The 20,068-nt window shown below is 42.5% G+C and overlaps 1 protein-coding gene across 9 annotated transcripts in view; it reads right to left on the reverse strand.

Moving 5' to 3' along the window:
• TENM2 (teneurin transmembrane protein 2) overlaps positions 1 to 20,068 on the reverse strand; it is a 1,882,184-nt gene that overhangs the window by 156,594 nt on the left and 1,705,522 nt on the right. For all 9 annotated transcript variants that reach the window (XM_082724104.1, XM_082724103.1, XM_082724105.1 and 6 more), the window contains one exon: positions 18,922 to 19,023. In XM_082724104.1, the coding sequence (XP_082580230.1) occupies positions 18,922 to 19,023 (102 nt within the window). The remainder of the gene's footprint in view (positions 1 to 18,921; positions 19,024 to 20,068) is intronic.

The following is a 20,068-nucleotide window of genomic DNA, read 5'->3' on the forward strand; positions in this document are numbered from 1 at the left end:
AAAAATAGATTTCACTTCCTGCTAGGTCCCTGCAAATGGCAATCATCTGGTAGGCAACAAAGCTTAACATCTACTGGACAGTGCATTCAAAAATAAATTCCAGAGTGATGTCACCAAGATGGTGGCACTTCCCTGACTTTGTTCTCTTTACAAGAAGAATAACTAACAACAATTCATGAATAAGATAGAAGTGAGAGAATCTGAGAACAAGGGGGGTAAGGCTGAAGACCCTCCTGCTGCTCAGAGACAGACAACAGTACAACCTGACATGAGCGGCTTCCTTCGACTGCAGTGCCTCCCCCCATGCCGTGGCAGCACCACGTGGGGACATCTCCCTGAGCCTTCAGGGAAAAAAAAATCCTGGAAGTACAACCAGCCCCATCCCCCACCATTGCGAGTGGCTATGTGGGAATCCTCTACTCTGATCTCAAGGGAATCACAGGGGATTGCAGGGGAATCCAACCACTGGGGACTGCAGGAGTATTCCAACCACTGGGAATCTGACTATGAGGGAGAATGGGGAGGGGCTTGCCCCAACTAGCGCATGGATCCTGGCAGACCAAGTTCATACCAACACAGCCCAAAGGGTATCCCAACCAACAGTTTTGCTCATCTGCAGAACAAAGGTGGGGGTGTACTCTGACCACAGGACTTGGTGGGGTGCAGACTTGGCTGATATGGATCTTTAAATGAGGATTTTGTGGGCTCTAGAACCTAGTTTGCCCATATCCAAGCAAGGATCTGAATCACAGCCCTACCCATGGTGGAGAGGATCTTCCAGCACCATCTGACCAGAAGGGCTGGTGACAATTCCTGGAAGCAGTGTAGCCCAATGGTGCTTGAGTTAAAAGGCAGAGAGGAAGAGCTGATTGCCCCAGAAGCAAAGCTAGTACCAGGCATGGAAGGTTTCTGTGCTATGCACAGGTAGAGGAATTAATTCACAGTGAAGGCTGAAGGCAGCTCTCAGGCCCTTCCAGCTAGAGAGACTGTTTGGAAATCAAGAGTAGCCTGGAGCAGTCCTTCCCCCTCCCACCTAGGCAAGGGGGCTGAGAGATAGCCCCACACATTGTGGAGTGTGACCTTTGGCCCTACATATTAGGACTGTCAAAAAACCATGAAAACTGCTTGGTCTGGTGGTGCTAGAGCTGAGAATAAGGGCAGGCAGAGCCAACAGTTTGCAGAGCAAAGCCAGTAGACCTGTTTGGCCCTGGAGCTTGGAGTACAAGTCAGTGTGCGTTAAGACAACAAAAGAGTTTTACTGGTTTTAGAGCAGCTTCCCCCACAGTGCCGTGGCAGGGAATCTAATTTGTAGCCCTGCTCATTGCTGAGTATAGCCTTCAGCCGGTCTGACCAAGGAACCTGACCAGAGCACATGGGGAAGCTACATAGCCCATTCAACAACCCTACATATAGTGGCATTTAAAGAGAGAGCAGAGCCTGTGGTTTCCTTTGTCTGGAAAGCAAAATGAGTAGCTTCATATGACCAGAGAATTCAGTGAATACCCTGGCCTGATTTAAACTCCCAAACAATAAAATGTACAAACCTTGGGTCTTGGCCTGATGCCCTGACTAATTCATAGTCCACCTATTACTGACTATAACATCTAGTCCTGACCATTTATTAAGCCTGACCAGAGAATCCAGGAAACCACGGAGCCTATCCGATAGCTTCCCCTGGGTAGGGAACCAAGCCAGTAGTCATATTCAACTGTTTTCAGCCTTATCCTTAGGGCTCGAACAGTTGTCTTGCCCCCAAACAGACCATAATAGCAGGCCCCACCTGCCCAAGGACATTACGACTAGACACATCCAGAAAGCCAGAATGAGCTGATTGTGGAGAAGCTGTATTTTCCAAAGCAAATCTATAAAATCTGGAAGAGTCCCCCCATTACTCAAATATGCAGATAACAGCATAAAGAATCAAGAACCACAAAAGAATCAGGTAAGTATGACACTACTGAAGGAAACTCTAAAATTCCAATAACTGACCCTAGAGAAATGGAGATGTATGAACTGTCAGACAATGAACTCAAAATAATTCTCTTAAGGAAGTTCAGTGAACTACAAGAAAACACAACCAAGTGAAAGTAGGAAAATGATGCATGAAGAAAATGAGAAGTTTGCAAGGAAATAGAAACCATGAAAAAAAGTCCTCAAGTTGAAAAATATACTAACTAAATAAACTAGAATTCAGTAAAGAATTTCAAAAGTGGTAGATTCTTTCAAAAGAAAGAATCTGTGAGCTGGAGGATAGAACAATGGAATCACCCAGGTGGTGGGGCAAAAAGAAAAGAATGAAAGAGTGAAGAAAGCCTATAGGAATTATAGGACATATGAAAAGAAATAATATTCACATTATGGGAATTCAAGAAGGTGAGAAAAAGAAGACAAAATATACTTAAAGCAATAATAGCTGAAAACTTCCCAAACCTAGGGAGAGAAATGGACATCCAGATCCACGAGACTGAAAGAACCACAAATAGGCTGAACTCAAATAGGGCTACACTGTGACATATTAATTAAATTGTCAAACATCAAAGACAAAGAAAGAATTTTAAGAGCATCAAGAGAAAAGATCGAAGTTATATACAAGGGAATACCCATAGGACAATCAACTGATGTTTCAACAGAAAATTTTCAGGCCAGGAGAAAATGGGAGGGCATATTCCAAACATTGAATACAACTAAATGTCAACCAAGATTTCTATACCCGTTGAAGTTATTCTTCAGAAACACAATGGAGGGATGATGACCTACCCAAATAAACAAAAGCTGAGAGAGTTCATGATCACCAGGCCTTCATTACAAAAAATGCTAAAGAGGGGTGCCTGGGTGGCTCAGTGGGTTAAAGCCCCTGCCTTCGGCTCAGGTCATGATCCCAGAGTCCTGGGATCGAGCCCCACATCAGGCTCTCGGCTCCGCGGGGAGCTTGCTTCCTCTTCTCTGCCTGCCTTTCTGCCTGCCTCTCTGCCTACTTGTGATCTCTATCTGTCAAATAAATAAATAAAATCTTTAAAAAAAATGCTAAAGAAGTTTTGTGAGTGAAAGTGAAAGAATGCTAATGAACAGCATAAAAACATGAAAAGATAGTGTAAATCTCACTGGTAATGGTAAATATATAGTTAGATTCTTCAATATGGGAACTAACTTACAACTAACTTACAGCACTAGCTCTAGTTCTAAGTAATACAATATTAAAAAAACACGTAAACTCTAATAGCAATAATCTAAAATGTGAGTGGGGAAAGTGTAAAATATAGGAATTCTACTGAAATTAAGTTGTTATCAGTTTAAAAGACGGTGTCATAAGTTTGAAATATTTTATGTAAATTGCACAGTAACCACAAAAGAAAATCCTGTAGTAATTACACAAAAGATACAATAAAGAAATCTGAGTATACTGATGTCAAAAGACAACAGAACACACAAAAAAGACAGCAGGATAAGAAATAAGAGACAATGGCTCTACAAAACAACCAGAAAACAATTAGCAAAATAGCAATAGTGTTTACTTATAGATAATTATTTTAAAGTAAATGATTAATATTTCCAATCAAAATACAAAGAGTGGCTGAATGGATAAAAAGACATGAGCCAAAATATGCTACCTAAGAGTCTGGTGTTAGCCTCAAAGACACAGAGAGTGAAGAGATGGAAAAAAAGACATTTCAAATAAACGGTAACAACAACTGTAACAACAACAAAACACAGAATAACTATACTAATATCAGACAAAAGAGACTTTAAAAATGATAAAAAAGAAACAAGGAAAGTCATTATATAATGGGGTCAATATATCAATAAGAGAAAAATAATTGTAAATATTTATGTTTCTGACGCTGGAGCACCTAAATATATAAAGCAAAAACTAACAGAGCTAAAAGGAGAAATAAACAGTAATACAGTAATAGTTGGGGATTTCAATACTCCATGCTCAACAATGGATAGATCATCCAGACAGAGAATCGATAAGGAAATAGCTGATTTGAACAACACTATGATCAAATGGACCTCATAGACATATATAGAACCTTCTGCTCAATAACAGCAGCATATACATTCTTCTGAAGTGCACATAGAACATTTTCTAGGATAGACCATATGTGAGGCCACAAAACAAGTCTTAGAAAAATCAAGAAGATTAGAATTATACCAAGTAACTTCTTAGACCACAGTGGCATGAAAATAGAAATCAATAGCAAAGGGAAAACTTGAAAATTCACAAATACATGGAAATTAAAAAACATCGTCCTGAAAAAACAATAGCTCAAAGAAGAAATTTAAGGGGCAAAGGATTTCTTCAGACACATGAATATAGAAATACAACACACCAGAACTTATGGGATGCAGCAAAAGCAGTTCTAAGTGGGACGTTTACAGCAATAAATGCCTACATTATGAAGGAAAAAGAACTGGGTGGCTCAGGGGGGTGAGCCTCTGCCTTCAGCTCAGGTTATGGTCTCAGGGTCCTGGGATTGAGCCCTGCATCATCGGGCTCTCTGATGAGCAGGGATCCTGCTTTCTCCTTTCTCTCTGCCTGCCTCCTCGCCTACTTGTGATCTCTCTCTGTCAAATAAATAAAATCTTTAAAAGAAAAAAAAAAAAAAAGAAGCAAAAAGAGCCCAAATAATCAACATAGCTCTATGCTTTAAGGAACTAGACAATAAAAAGAACTAAGCCCAAAGTTAGCAGAAGAAAAGAAATCATATGGATTAGAACAGAAATAAATGAAATAGAGAACAGAAAAACAATAGGGAAGATTAACCAAATTAAGAGTTGGTTCTTTGAAAAGATAGATAAAATTGACAAACCCTTAGCAAGGCTAGCCAAGAAGAAGAAAAGAAAAAGGATCCAAATCAACAAATTTAAAAACAGAAAAGGAAAAATTACAACTGATAATATAGAAATACAAAAGATCAGAGAAGGCTACTATGAACAACTATTTACCAACAAACTGTGCAACATAGAAGAGGTGGAAAAGTTCTTTGAAAATCTGAATAAACAAATTATCAGTAAGGAGACTGAATTAGCAATAAAAAAATCTCCCAGTGAAGAAAAGCCCAGAATCAGGTGGCTTCATTGGTGAATTTTACCAAACATTTAAATTAGAATTAACACCAATCTTTCTCAAACTCTTCCAAAAAATCCCAACTGGAGATTTCCTGCTTGGGAAACTGAGAGTAGCCCGGAGTGGCCCCTGATCTTCCCACCCATGCAAGGGGGCTGAGAATCCATTTTATGAGGCTAGCATTGTTTAATACCTGAACCAGAAAATAACCCTGCTAGAAAATAACACTACAGGCCAGTATCTCTAATAAATATAGATGCAAAACTCTCACCAAAATACTAGCAAACTGAATTTAGCAGTACATTAAAAGGATCATTCACCATGATCAAGTGGGATTTATCCCTGGGATGCAAGGATGGCTCACATACATCAACCAATTAATGTGACACATTATGTTAATAAAAAGAAACAAAATAATACCATCTCAATAGGCACAGAAAAACAGCATTTGACAAAATTCATCACCCACTCATGATTAAAAACTCTTAACAAATTAGGCAAAGAAGGAACATATCTCAACATAATAAAGGCCACATATGATGAGCCTACAGCTAACATCATAGTCAATGGTGAACAGTTGAAAGATTTTCCTCTAAGATCAGGAATAAAACAAAGGTGTCCACGCTCATTAATCCTATTCAAAAAATTATTAGAAGTACCAGCAGGAACAATCAGGCAAGAAAAAGAAATAAAAAGCACTGGAATTGGAAAGGAAGAAGTAAAATTTTCTCTATTTGCAGATGACATGATTTTATACAGAGAAAATCTTAAATGATTCAACCAGAAAACTTAGATCTAATTGAAGAATTCCATAAAGTTGCAAGATACAAAATTAACATATAAAAATCAGTAGTATTCCTATATACTAATAACAAACTTTTTGAAAAAGAAAGAAACTAATGCCATTTACAATAATATCAAAAACAAGAAAATACTTAGGAATAAATTTAACTAAGGAGGAGAAAGAGCTCTATTCTGAAAACTACAAGACATGATGAAAGAAATCAAAAAAGACACAAATAAATAGAAAGATATCCTGTACTTATGGATTGGAAAAATTAGTATTGTTAAAATGTCAGTATTACACAAGTCATCTATAGATTCAATGCAGTTTATAAAAATTTGTGGTGTATAAATGATGAATCTTGGAACACTGAAAAATAAAATAAAATTTAAAAAATTCCAATGGCATTTTGGTTCACATAAGACCACAAATAGAAAAGAAATCCCAAGAAAGAACAAAGCAGGAGATACAACACTTCTTGAGTTCAAGCTATACTATAAAGTTATAGTCATCAAAACAGTATGGTCCTGGCATAAAAGCAGACACATAGACCAAGAGAAAGAACTGAGAATCCTAAAATAAACCCAAGCATATATGGTCAACTAATATTTAGGAAGGGAGCCAAGGGCATTTACTGGAGAAAAGATGGCTTCCGCAATAAACAGAGCTGGGAAAATTGGATATTCACATGTAAAAGAATGAAACTGGACCTCTCTTTTACATCACTCCCAAAAATTAACTCAAAATAGGTTAAAGACTTAAATATAAGACCTTAAATTATGAAACCCCTAGGAGAAAACATAAGAACAAAGCTCCTTAACATCCATCTTGCTAATGATTTTTTCAGCTATGACACCTTAAGTAGAAGCAACAAAATAAAAAGAAACAAGTGGGACTTCATCAAGCTAAAAAGCTTCTCCAAAGCAAAAGAAACCATCAACACTGAAAGACAACCACCAGAATAGGGGAAAAAAAAAAACAAAAACAAAATTGCAAACCCCATGTATCTGGTAAGGGGTTAATATCCAAAACATGTAAGAAAGTCATACAACTCAACAGCAAAACAAACAAAAACAAAGCAAATAACCCTATTTAAAAATGGGCAAAGGAACTGAATAGGCATTCCTTCAAAAAAGATATATGAAAGGCCAATGGGTACATGAAAAGATGTTCAACATCACCAGCCCTTAAGGGAAGTGAAAATTAAAACCACAATGAGGTCTCACCTCATGCCTGTTAGAATGGCCATCATTAAAACATGCTGGCAAGAATGTGGAGAAAAGGGAACATGTGGTCACTGTTGGTGGGATTGTAAATTGGTACAGCTACTGAAGAGAAGAGTATAGGGATCTTCAAAAAATAGAACCACCATGAACCAGGAGTTCCACTTCTGGGAATATGCCCAAAGCAAACAAAACCACCAACTAGCTCAAAAAGATATCTGCACCCACCTACTCACAGGAGCATTGTCTATAACCACTAAGACACAGGGACAGTCTGAATGTTCACTGATGGGTTAATGAATAAAGAAGGTACAGTATATGTACACAATGGAATATTAACCAGCCATAAAAAATGAGGACATCCTATTTGCAACAATATGGATGCAACTTGAAGGCACTATGCTAAGTGAAATATCAGATGGAGAAAGACAAAAGTGATCTCACCTACATGGGGAATCTGAAAGTAGCACAACAACAAACCAAACTCATGGAAAAAAAAAGATCAGACTTGTGGTTACTACATGTGGGGGTGGGTGGGGGAGGGGAATTGGGGAAGGTGGTCAAAAGGGACAAACTTTCAGTTGTAAGATAAAAAAGTACTGCGATTATAATGTACAGGATGAGGACTGTAGCCAACACTGCTGTCCGATATATAGGACAGTAGTGAAGAGAGTGAAATCCCAAGAGTTCTCATCACAAGGAGAGAAATTTTTTTTCCTGTTTTCTTTTATCTTTCTTTTCTTTTTATGAGAAAGACATCTATATGAGAAGATACGGTAGGTGACACTATGGTAATCATTTCACAATCTATATAAATCAAACCGTCGTGCTGTATGCCTTAAACATAATACAGTGATGTACGTTAATTATTTCTCAGTAAAAATGGAAAAAATTCCGCACAGATTAAAGATCTAAATAGAAGAAAAAGTGACAAAAGAATTAGAAAAAATACTGAAGGCTAATTTTATTTTCTTGGGAGGAGGATGTGTAAGAAAGACAAACTCTCCAGTTTGAGAAGGATAAGAAGATTGGGTTTGATTACATAAAATTTACATCTTCTATACTACAAAGAATGCCCTAAACAAAATTAAGGGATGAACAACCCCAGGAAGACATATTTTTAACACATTTTAGAGAATAAAGTTTGATATATGAAATACACAAAGAGCTCCTACAAATTGGTTAAGAAGTGACGGATGAATGAAAACCCAGGCAAAGAACATACAAATAGAAATATAAACTGCGGAAAGAAGTATGAGAAGACACATAGCTTCACTCGCAATTAATTAAGTATAGATAAAATAATGAGAAGAAATAATCCTTGGCTTATTAGATCGGGGGAAAAAACAGTCAAGAGACTGATAACCACCAATACTGCAGTGGCTGAGGCGAAATGGAGCTCTGTCAAACACAGCTGGTGGTGGGGGTGCAGAAATGCAAACTATTTCTCCTGGTGCTGGAGATAATCTGCCATTGGAGAGCTCCATGGCTCATTGTGCCCAACTGAGAAGCCTGCTGACCTCCATGCCTCAGTTTTCTCTCCCTAGTAAATGGGCAGGGCGATAAAGGGCTGTTCTTGTAGGAAGAGTGAGGACAGTGGAAAACAGAAGTAAGGGACAATTATAAAAGTACGAACTCAAAGATCATGAGCCATTTCAATCATCATGGTCACCTCTAACCTGAACAGCACCCCCCACTTCCTGCCTAGAACATTCCAATGCTAGTTGGTCTTGGTGGGGGCAAGACCTGGCAGGACCCGCATGAAGAGAAGGAGAAAGCAGAGGGCACTTTTGACAGACAGGGGCAGACTCTCTGGCTCAGAGGGCCAAAGTTCAGGTGCACCAACTTCCTCATTCCTGTTCTGTCAAATGGCACATTAATAAGCAGGAAAGCGATTCAGGGAAGAATTTCCAGAAGGACAAAAAACTCATCAGGTGTGTCAGATCTCTGACATTCAGGAGCCATGTGGGGAAAGACGCACACGCTGACTTAAGCACGAAAGTATGGATGCTTTAATTAATCCGGGGTGAATTTAATTGCTTTAGTTAAGTGGAAATCGGGTTAAAAATGATGCAGAGCATGCTGGGGTGTGTTAAAAACATGACATATGAGTTGGATGAATCGATAAATTAAAAGTGCACAGATGTTTTAATTAAACCCAGGGAAGTTAACGAAGATCGCAAGAGACTTTTAAGCCTATGATTAATTCAATTCATTTAAAATACCTGTAGAGATACGGGGAGGCCTCCATTTTGAGAGTTATAAAAGTTCTCAATCGGTAAGTGCTTAAGCTGTTCTTAAGAGACGTCTAAGTTTTTGTGCGTGTGTGCGTGTGCGACTGAACAACATTAATTACATAATTAATATTTAAATTCTTCACAATACACAGTAAACCTTTCTGCAGCTCAAGTCCAGAAATGAGGTAGCTTTTCACTTATTGTGGTTCAAGCAATGAGAGGTGTTCACAGATTACTCGTGTCTTGTTATCTATAAGCACGGAAGCTTCCAGAAGACCTAAAGGGTCTATTTATTTACTGCTCTCTCCTCAGCCAGTAGAGCAGTTCCTCGTAGAGCAGTTCCTCGTAGAGCATAGGCTTCGGAGTTAGCCTGAATTTCCCTTCATTTTTACTTGCTGTGTGACAATAGATGCTATTTTCAGCCTTGATTTCCTTATTTTTAAAGTGCGACAAGAATTCAGGAGTACCTACCTCATTGTGTTTTTAAGCAAGTGAAATGAAATAGTATCTATAAAGTGCTATGTACAGTGCCTGGCAAATCATTAGAAATCTATAGATGGATTTTATTATCATTTTTTATTAGGAGAAAATTATTCTGACTCATCCCATTATAAAGGTAAAGCACCCTCTTGCACATCACTCATCCCAGTCAATTTCTTCTCTCAACACTGGTTTATTTACAAATACAGAAGTTTTTCCTAAAATTCAACTACTTATACTCTGTGCGTCATATCGATAGCAAGTTCCCCCAGGGTTAGGCACTCTGCTTCCTAAGACTGCTTTGCAACTTACCTAGTCGCTTAAAACAGGGGAAAAAACCACAAAAAACCTTTCTAGTCTCGAAAGCAATTTAGCTGGGGGAGGGCTGACTGATTTAAGCCCTGAGAAGCGATTTGTTTGGTAACACAGCAAGCACGGGAAACACCAACAGCCAGTTTCGGCGGTGGTGGGCATGGGCTCACAGGAGGCCACTAAATAATGGACCCTGTGACTTTCGTGTGCTGGAGGTGTGGTTCCTTTGTGAGCCGGGGAGCCAGGGCGGGGGTCAAAGTGATGTTGCTGCTTCTGGTCACAACTCTCTTTGGGGAGTCGCGGCAGAGTTCAAGGGCAACGTTATCTAGACTCAGACCCGAATGGCACAAGAGTCTTCTGGGTATCCTCTAAGAGTGCAGATTCTGATTCAGAAGGGCTGGAATCAGAAGATGATTCTGACTCATCGGGCCTGAGGGTTTGGATATTTAGCAAGCTCCCCAGGCTGAGGCTAGGACCCCAAACCTACTGACTGACTCAGAAACTCTGGACGGAGCCCAGCAAGCTGTGTACTAACAGGTGAACCTGATGAGTATGGTTCTAACGCCGTACTTGGGCAAGTGCCTTACCTTCTCTGAGCCTCAGTTTCCTAAGCTGTGAATGGGGAAAATAACGATGTGCGTTGTGGAGATGAAATGAGATAATCATACAGAACCATTGGCATAGTGCCTCAGTCTCTTCTGCAAAGTGTTTTCCAAGTGCCTCTGCTTTAAGCCCCTTGTCCTAGGCCCTTGCTGCCAAAGAATTCCCGCACATTTTCTCAGGTCAGGGGTGGGTAGAAGGAGAGGTGGGATTCAGCCATCAAACCGCAATGTCCTGTGGCAGCCACCACGTTCCCTGGCCCTTCTGCATTATTGTGGATTGTCAAGGGGGCTGGGGGAGCAGAGGGAGACAGGTGTGCAAGACCGAGGGTCTGAAGGAACCATGCACAGGGTGCATCTGTGCTTGTTCTGGGAGAGGACCAGTGTGGCCCGAGTGTCTTCAACTGAAAGCTGACTCTGGCTGAAAAAGCGGGAGGTGACTTCTGTGCTAAGAAAGTTCTGCGAGAGGTGTTCCTGGGGCGGTGGAGAGGACCCCTCCACCAGCAGGGAGAGGCTGAGGGGCTTGCTGTTCCTTTCCTGAGTGCAGAAGTCCACTAAGGGAAGAGACTAATGGGGAAAGCAGGTTACGAGGCCATGTCCAGCTAGGACGGTCAGCCTGAGCTGTCCATGTGGGCTTTGGGAATTTTAGCCACCCTCGATTTGGGGCATCGTCCTGCCAAGCTTCTCTCCTGTGTGGACGTTAGGCCTAGAAGCCTCAGAGTCAGCCAGACACAGCCTCAAAATCGGGTCCTCCTATGTGACTGTGGGCAAGTAGCTTACTTTCCTTAAGTTTCTGTTTCCCCAGTAAAATAAGGATAATAACAGTGATTTCATGAAGACTCATGAAGACAGATACTACCTAATGTCTATGGAGCATTCGGTCCATGCCAAGCATGGTTCTACACACTAGACATGAATGTACTCTTTAGTCCCCACAGGTAGTATTACTGTAAGAAAACCAAGGCTTCTGGAGGTTAAGTAATTTTTTTAAAATGGGTCCAGTTAACTGGAGAAGTACGGCTTCGATTCTAGTAAATTCAGATTCTTGGTTTCATTCTTAATCACTGCGCTCTTCTGAGATAATGCACATAAAATGTGGGATCGAGGTCAACTTTTTTTTCTTTCTTTTTTCATTCCTCCTCTTTTCTTTCCCTCCCTCCCTCCTTCCCTTCCTTTAAATTTGTGCCTCAAAGTTGGCTTGATTCGTCACCGCATGATTAATCTGATAAATTAGAACCCTGTTCCCCAGCACTCATTTGATTCTTGCACATTTTCTGGCAATGTTTTCCTCTTTACGAGTCTTACCCCCTAACTGCCGATCTCCGAACATTTAGAGACCACACACGGCTTCCTGGGAACCAAACTGGGTGCGAGGAGGTGTCATAAAGAGGACGGCTGGAAACGTGTGATCCAGCAGGAGACGGATGGAATCGCCTGGCTAGAACCTGGCCCAGCATGAAGGAAGGGACACTGCCAAGATGTTGCTAAGCCCTGTGTGACTGCAGGGTCCTGTCTAGGGGTGTTTCAGGGAGGTGGGGACCTACCTGGGAGTAGCAGTTTGATAGGAAAGGTTGGGACTGATGAGAACGTTCCAGCTGAAGAAGCAGCATGAGCAAAGGGGAAGAAGCAGGGCCATGATGCTTTATGGATGACAAGTAGCTAGAAACTAAGGTGTATGAGCTTTAGTAGCAAATAATAGTGCAAAAGCTGCTTAAATCATGAACGATCTTGAATGTTACTCTAAGAACGTTCTTTATTCTCAGAATATAATCCCTGGCAACCTGCATCAGAGTTCCCCTGGGAGGCTCGTTAAAAATGCACATATCTGAGCCCCAGCCCAGTCCTATGGATTTAGAATTGGCTGGTGGAGGTGGGGAGGGGGGTGGGGCAAGCCTGGGAATATGCATTTGTAACAACTTCCCCATGTAAACATAAACGTAAGTGTCTGCAAACCAAAGTCTGGTAACCTCTGTGGGAGGCACCTGGCTCTTGAAGGTGTTCGCAGAGATAGTAGCTGTACGTGCACCCGGAGCTCTGCAGAATGCTGGAGGTCCTGAATAGGGGGAAAGCCATCAGAGAGAGGCTGGTGGGCGCACGCGCCGTACAGCGATGGTGAAGGTAGAGAGGAGAAACGGAGCAGAGCGTGGTGGAGGTTGACAGGACTTGGCAAATGATGTGATGAGGAAGATGACGAATCTCTCTGGGAGGGGAGGAGAGTGGTGCAGAGCGGCAGTCTCGGAAGTCAGACGGACTTTATTTTGAACGCCGGCTCAGCCGCTTTCTGCTCAGTAAACTCTAGTTTCCTCTCCTAGAGAGTTTCCTTGGGTTCAGATCCAAATCCTAGCGTGCCACCACCACACAAACTGCTTGGAAAGCCCCTCTTCCTTATACCGCACCTCTCCTAAGGCCGATCTCATGGTCTAGTATGAAGAGCCTGAGCCAGAATGCCGGGTTTGAATCCCAGCAATACCCCTTACTGGCTGAGCGATCTTTAGCAAGTTACCTAATCTCTCTGAGCTTCGTTTTCCTCATCTGTAGAAGGGGATAGCAGCCGTACATAAAATAGGGGTATTGATGGTTAAATGAGAGAGCTATGTGGTGGCTGAGAACAGCGGTTGGCGCGGAGTCGGAACTCAGGAAGTGTCAGCCATGACAGATGAGGAGGAGTTTGACTCGAGGGCTGGAAGCCCAGGAGGGCCTGGGTAGTGGGGGCATTTGCCAGTTAACAGGAGAAAAATGGCAAGATCCCTGTTCTCTTTTCTCAAGCCCTCACAGAAGCTGGGTAGGAGCTGAGACCCACCCCCAGAGAGAAGGCTTTGCATTCCCAGGGCTCTGGCATTTCTGGGCCTCCCCTGACAGCTGCTGAGCAGTGGCGGCTGTCACTTCTTGTCCCTGTGAAATACACATTACCTAACAAGTAAGGCTCTGGTGTTTTAAGTTTCTGATGCAGGTTTAGGGCCTCAAGCTCGGAAGCAAATGAGCCAGCCTCAAAACAGAAGAATTGGAAGCCTCAGATGTTTTCTGAAATGCAAGACGGCGTTACAAGCAACCCAAGGAGCATCTTGAGTCAATGAAAGACCTCCAAATAAAAGCAAATAAAAGAAGAAAGGAAGCATAATTAAAAAGCATCCCGCCCCCAAGAAACAGCACTCAAGCCATGAGAAAGTCAGGCAAGGGGGACAGTAATAATAAAAACTGGAGACTAAACAATAATTTCAATAATGAGCTTAATTACAGCTGGACTGAGAGAGGCACCTGATGGAGAACGGGACAAAGTACTGGAAAAGAAATGCCATTTGTGCATGAGCCTGAATCCAGACACATTGCTTATGACACTGCACAATTCATGAAATTCTACATTGAAAGACACTTTCCGTGTAGTTCCTTTATTGAACTCCTTCTCCATAGAATTTTCTCCACATTCCCTGGTATTAACTGGCTATTTTTATAGATTCATACTTCATTTCTTCATAAACTTATCTTCTTAATAATGCCTATGTCTTTTGGGATGCCTGGGTGGCTCCATGGGTTAAGCATCTGCCTTCGGCTCAGGTCATGATCCCAGGCTCCTGGGATCGAGCCCCACATCAGGCTCCCTGCTCAGCAGGGAGTCTGCTTCTCTCTCTCACTCCACCTCTCTGCCACACTCTCAAATAAATAAATAAAATCTTGAAAAAAATAACGTCTCCACCATTCAAAGTCTGCATTACAGCATTTAAGACTTCACACGTATACTTCCCACTTGCTGATCACGTGCATGCAGCAGACCAGAAGCTCTCAGAAGGCAGGGCCCTGGCAGGCACGCTTGCTCCTCGTATTCCCGGCACTTGGCGCAGTCCCTGACTCAGAGCAGGCCCATAATAAGCATCTGTTGGAGGCACGAGTAAGTTCTGTCCCCTCAGCTGACTTGGAACAATGTGTTAGAACCCTTACACATTCTTCTGATGTGCGGGTCAACTCCGTTTTGACTTCTGAGCCCCTGAGGACCCCAGGTCGGTGGGGGCCAGGGATTGAATGCTCTGCAAATTCATGCTGACTGATTCCTCCATTCCCTGCAAGGCTGTCTTCAGATGCCTGATGCGGACTGGCAGGTTTATAAGAAGACAAGGAGCTGCCGTCTGCACGGCACGTCTGAGGGCACGTGTGAGGTCAAGGGAGTAAATCCGTATTTCTGTCACTTGGACACAGACCTGGTTGCTCGGATGTGATGGGAATCTCGCCTGCTAACGTGGCAAATTTCTCCCCTGGTGGGAGGGTCTCAGTCTGCCTGCTGCCTGCAGCAGTGGAAACTGGCGGGACCGGAGGCATCCTGGGCACCGCTGTCAGGGAGGGAACAAAGGTGAACACCAGCTTGTGTTGAGGGAGGACTTGGGATTTGGGCCCTCCTAAGGCTTTTATCAAGAAAGAAGAGAAGTGTTCATGGGCCACAGCTGGGAGATGGCATGTGCCACTCTGCATGGCAGGAGACTCAGGGCCAGCTGTCTCTCCTCTGCGCTGGCGAGCGTGATCCCCTCACTCTGTCTGCTGCACTTACTTCCTGCTAACACTTCAGAGCTTCTTGGGCTCAGAAGCTGCGTATGAGTGGCAGCCTGTCACAGCCACAGACAAACCGTGCAGGACCGGCGGGGTGGAGCCTCACAGCTCTGGTGGGAACATACACATACACACCCACACTCACAGACACACACACACACACACACACACACACACGCACACACACACCTACCCCCCCCCTACTCTCACACACCCACACACACCCACACTCACACACACACAAACACACACACACACACACACACACACACACACAACCACATTCTATTTGTTTCTTCTGGCTGAAAATCAGAAGTGCGTCTTTGATATGACTCACTGACAACGACATGGCATTTTGCTAAAAATGTGCAACTTCCACCTAATCTCAAGAAAACATCAGACCAGCCCACATCGAGGGACATACTGAAAAACACCTGACCAGGATTCTTCGAAATGAACGAGGTCATGAAACACAAGGAAAAGACTGAGGACCCTTCACAGACTGGAGTGGACAAAGGAGACATGACAACTAAATACAATGTGGGATCTGGACCAGGAAAAAAAAAAAAGTCTGTAAATTAGTCAATAACAGCTTTCGTGTTAATTTCCTCATTTCAGTGACTGAAGCATGATCATTTAAAATGCTGACATTAGGTGACTTCTGTACGGGAGCTGTATGTACTATTTTTGCAACCCGTGTGCAAGTCTGAAAGGATTTCAATATTAAAAAAAAAGATACCCTTAAAACGGGGGGGGGTAGTTAAAATAGGATTTATTTCATATTGTTGATATGAGAAAGGATAAGATGGTATGTCTTAAGTACTTCATGCAATGTCTGGTAGATGCTGAATATTAAATAACTATGAGTTGTTATTTAAAAACAATCTAAAGTGGAGGCTTAACGCGCCAGTAACTCAGGTGCTAATCATTACATTTACTCACTTGAAGCTTGTACCGTTAAATCTGTGTGCCTATTTTTTCTGGTTTCTCACTTCATCACAGAGGGGTAGTTAGCGATTTTTGTGACTCTGAGGAGCCAATATTTAGAAAATGAGGTGTTCAAGGTTCGAATCTGTCTAGAAGCCAGGATCTTGCACATGGGCTCAGGTTCACTTTTGGGATTCTTGGTGTGAACACATGTGTGAGAGGCTGACCTGGCTTGAATGCCCGTGACTGAAAATTTTCCTCTCTTGACAGATCAAAGGTGGCACGAACATCTCCTCTTATTGCAATTGATAAGTTTTTTCTTTTTAAATTTCGGATTTTCACATTGTTCCTTTTAGAAGAAATTTATCTATGTAAACATGGCGAGTTGACTTAAAGAGATACGTTAAGTACATAATAATACAGGTTGAATTGGGCAAAAATCATAAAGGCGGCACATGAAAAAAGTTCAGGAAATAAAGGCTTGGAATATTTCCCAATATTGTTGTTAATGAAGGAGCTTAAACTGTGTCCATTTCAAAAATACTAAGGAAGAAATATGGCTAGGGCAAAGACGCAATTTACTTCTAATACTCTAAAGGCAACTTCGCCAAAAATGAAGAGGGAGACAAGGAGAAAACAATTTTATTCTTTAATACTTCAATTTTGTCCACTGTAGGCCTCAAGAACGAAATTAAAATATGCAACAAGTTCAAAGGCTGATTTCAGGAACAGCGCCTGAGTATGCAGGAGTAACTACTCTTAACAGCCGCTCAATATTTGTTTCACAAGGATCAATTATATACCATGGCTAATGCACCCTCGGAGTGTGCACCCAGCCACAGTACAGGTGGTGAATGCAAAACACACACCGAGAGTCCTTTTAAGCAGCTAAATGCACACGCCATTACAGATCCATAATGCAGAATGGACGTCCATCTGCAAATGGATTTAGAGCGAGGAGTTCTTAAATGGCTGAGGTACTTAGGGCTGAAAGGCCAATAACTGGATGGGCTGTCAGAGCCCACATGGTTTTTAGGATTAATAATACATTGACGTGTGTCAGTGTTAATACACATTTACAGCTCACATGCCATGCAGCAGAGGGTTCAGCCCATTTGCAGCCACATGTGAAAGGACCATTCCGTCCTTCCTCTCATTAATGCCTTTGCTCCTAAGAAGATTAGATAACGCAAGAAAGGCCATTCGAATGATCCTGAGGTTTTCCCTCCTTTGCAGCGTTCTCCAGGAAGGGCGCTCAGCATGGTGACGCACCGTGTCAGCCACCTTCCCTCCCATCATGGTGCCTCAGAGGCTGACTGAGCAAAGCACTCAAGGGTAGGAGCTCCAGCTCTACGGTCTACCTGGGGAGGTGTCTGCATGCCATTAGAGTGTGCAGAGGCGACAGTCTGGTGGCTTCTAGCTCTCTTTTCCTTCCAGCTTCTCTTTTTCTGAGAGTTTACCAAAGCATTTGCATTATTTTGTGATAGAAGATTATGTCTGAATTGGTCTCATGCACGGGCAACCAAATCCAGAACTTCATGCCCAGGAAGTCCCATTCGCTCACCAGTCAACACTCAGAAGGCTGGGTACCGCCCATCTATGAAATGCTGAGAATAACTGAAATGCAGTTTTCTCCAGCAACTGTGGTGAGCATGGGAAAGAGGAGTGGCACTGTTGAGCATTTACAGAGTAGCTTTATTAACAACTGCCTCTCTCTCAGAGCATCCAGGCAGCATGGTCTTTTAAAGGTGAGCACATAAAACTATTATATAAATATGTAAATAAATATAAGGTGATATACATAAATAAAGATGGTAAATATGAACCCTTTGAGGGAACACACCATATTCTGCTAAGAGCTATGAACCCTTTGAGGGAACACAACATATTCTGCTAAGAGCTCATCCCATGCTCACAAAGAATGTGTAAAGGAACCCCCCACTTTTCCGGAGGAGGAAATAGAGACTCAGACATGTTAGATCCTTGGCTCCAGATCACACAGACCCTCAAGTGGCAGAGGTGGGATTCAACACACGAGTGCCTGGCCCTTCAGCAAGGGCCCTGAACCCCTCCATCACTGTTTCTCAGACTGGTGGGTGAGGAATCAACATACTTGGTTTCCACTGGAGCTTCTAAGCTCTGCTCTCTACTACTTTTGCCTCTAATAGAGCCCCTTGAAGGTTATGCTCAAGGTCTCCTGCAAGCTAGGTGTGCAGCCCCTAAGTCCCTGTTCTTGCAAGAGTCATTTTCTCTTATATTACCTTTCCCCCAAGAATCCCAGGGCCCCAGCAATTCTGTGCAAAGGAGTGTAGATAAATTAATAACACAATTTAAAACCGATTCCTTCAAGATAAATAGCGCTTCCTAGATTAAGAGTGTAGCTGGCCAGAATGAATGAAATTTACTAACCCTGAGATGCTTAATCTTCCATTACATAGAATTTAATGATTATAAGAAAGGAGTGATGGTAATTCACTTTTGCTTTTACAGGAATCCAACCATCTCATTTTTAGCAAATCTTTCTTCTCAGCATACCTCGGTGCCAGGGATAACCTCCCTGCTCTTATAGGTATATCGGCCAATTGTCATATATTAAAGCCTGCTCATTGCTCAAGGGTTGGGCCTTCTAGCATGCATGAGCTTGCAAGCTGTCCCAGTAGAATCTCACAGGGAGGCTTCTTTAGTGCCCCCTCGCTCTCCCCCTCAGAGAAGCCTATGCATTGTTTTCCAACCGTAGCAGGGAAATAGTGGCAAGTACCTTTAGCACAGTCGGCTCCTAGAAATCCTGGGAAGCAGTGACACAGCCCAGACACACATTCGCCATTCCCGTGGCAGTTTCGTGGACAGTCCTGCACTGAATCTGAAAAAGAGAGAAACTAAGCAACTACCTTTTCCTCTATCTGCGGATGAAGCAATGTCATCATCAACCGTCCACCATTTCTGAAGACCAGTGAGAGTAAACCCCCAATACCCCCAGGGCACTGGCAGGAACGTGAGGGAGCAAAGGGAATGAGAAGTTAAGGGGACCAGGACAACTTGGAGAATGCGTGGGAGTAACCACTGCCCTCTATTTGACCAGCATCTGGGCAGGGATGCAGGGTAAGTACTGTTGCAACTCCTGGTCTTTCAGAAGAAACAACTTGTTTGGGTTTAAAAATCTGAAATTTCCCATGTCTGAATGTTGGCAAGTTTAAAGCATCGTGAGTGCTGGCCCCTTCCCACCAAGCCCCTCCAATATCGGACTCTCAGTCTGAGATTTGGTCTGACATGTGCGATACTGAGCCTTTAGCCTCAGGTGCAGGGGATGAGTCTCCAAATGACAGTGGATGTTTCTGATCTCAGGTTTGTGGAGTAGAAAAAATTCTTGCTTTCAGGAAAGAAAGATCCAAATGTGTAAGACTGGCCAATGGAGGCATGATTTTTAAGTAAGTAGGTTTTAGGCTGTACAAAATTCCTTTTGGGCTGACCTTTTGTACATCTTATTTTTCATGAAAATCAGTTAGTTCCCATTTGTTCTAACCTGCATAGCCATCTTATTTCATGATTTACCTTTCTCTGTGTACTCTCAAGTCATCACTTCAAAGGGATCATTTAGGGACCTTTTTCATGTTGATTTGGGTCTACACGGACACAGTCATATTCTTTTAAAAATTATTATTCTCATTTTTTTTTTGGCCTTAAATTAAAATAAACACATTCAGAATTTCAGGCTCCAAATTATTAAGAGGATGAAAAGAAAAATCCAAGCCACTCTGCCCAGGCTGTGTGACATTTACACAGCCCTGGGGAGTTGGGGTCATTGACTCAGTGATGTTGGCTGAAAGACTATCAAGTCAGATGGCTTCTAATGGAGCAACCTGAGAGCGGCAAAGGTCCTTCCCTTAAACAGGATTTCCCATTTATTC

The sequence above is a fragment of the Mustela nivalis genome, assembly GCF_964662115.1.
Source record: "Mustela nivalis genome assembly, chromosome: 3".
NCBI classification, from domain to species: domain Eukaryota; kingdom Metazoa; phylum Chordata; class Mammalia; order Carnivora; family Mustelidae; genus Mustela; species Mustela nivalis.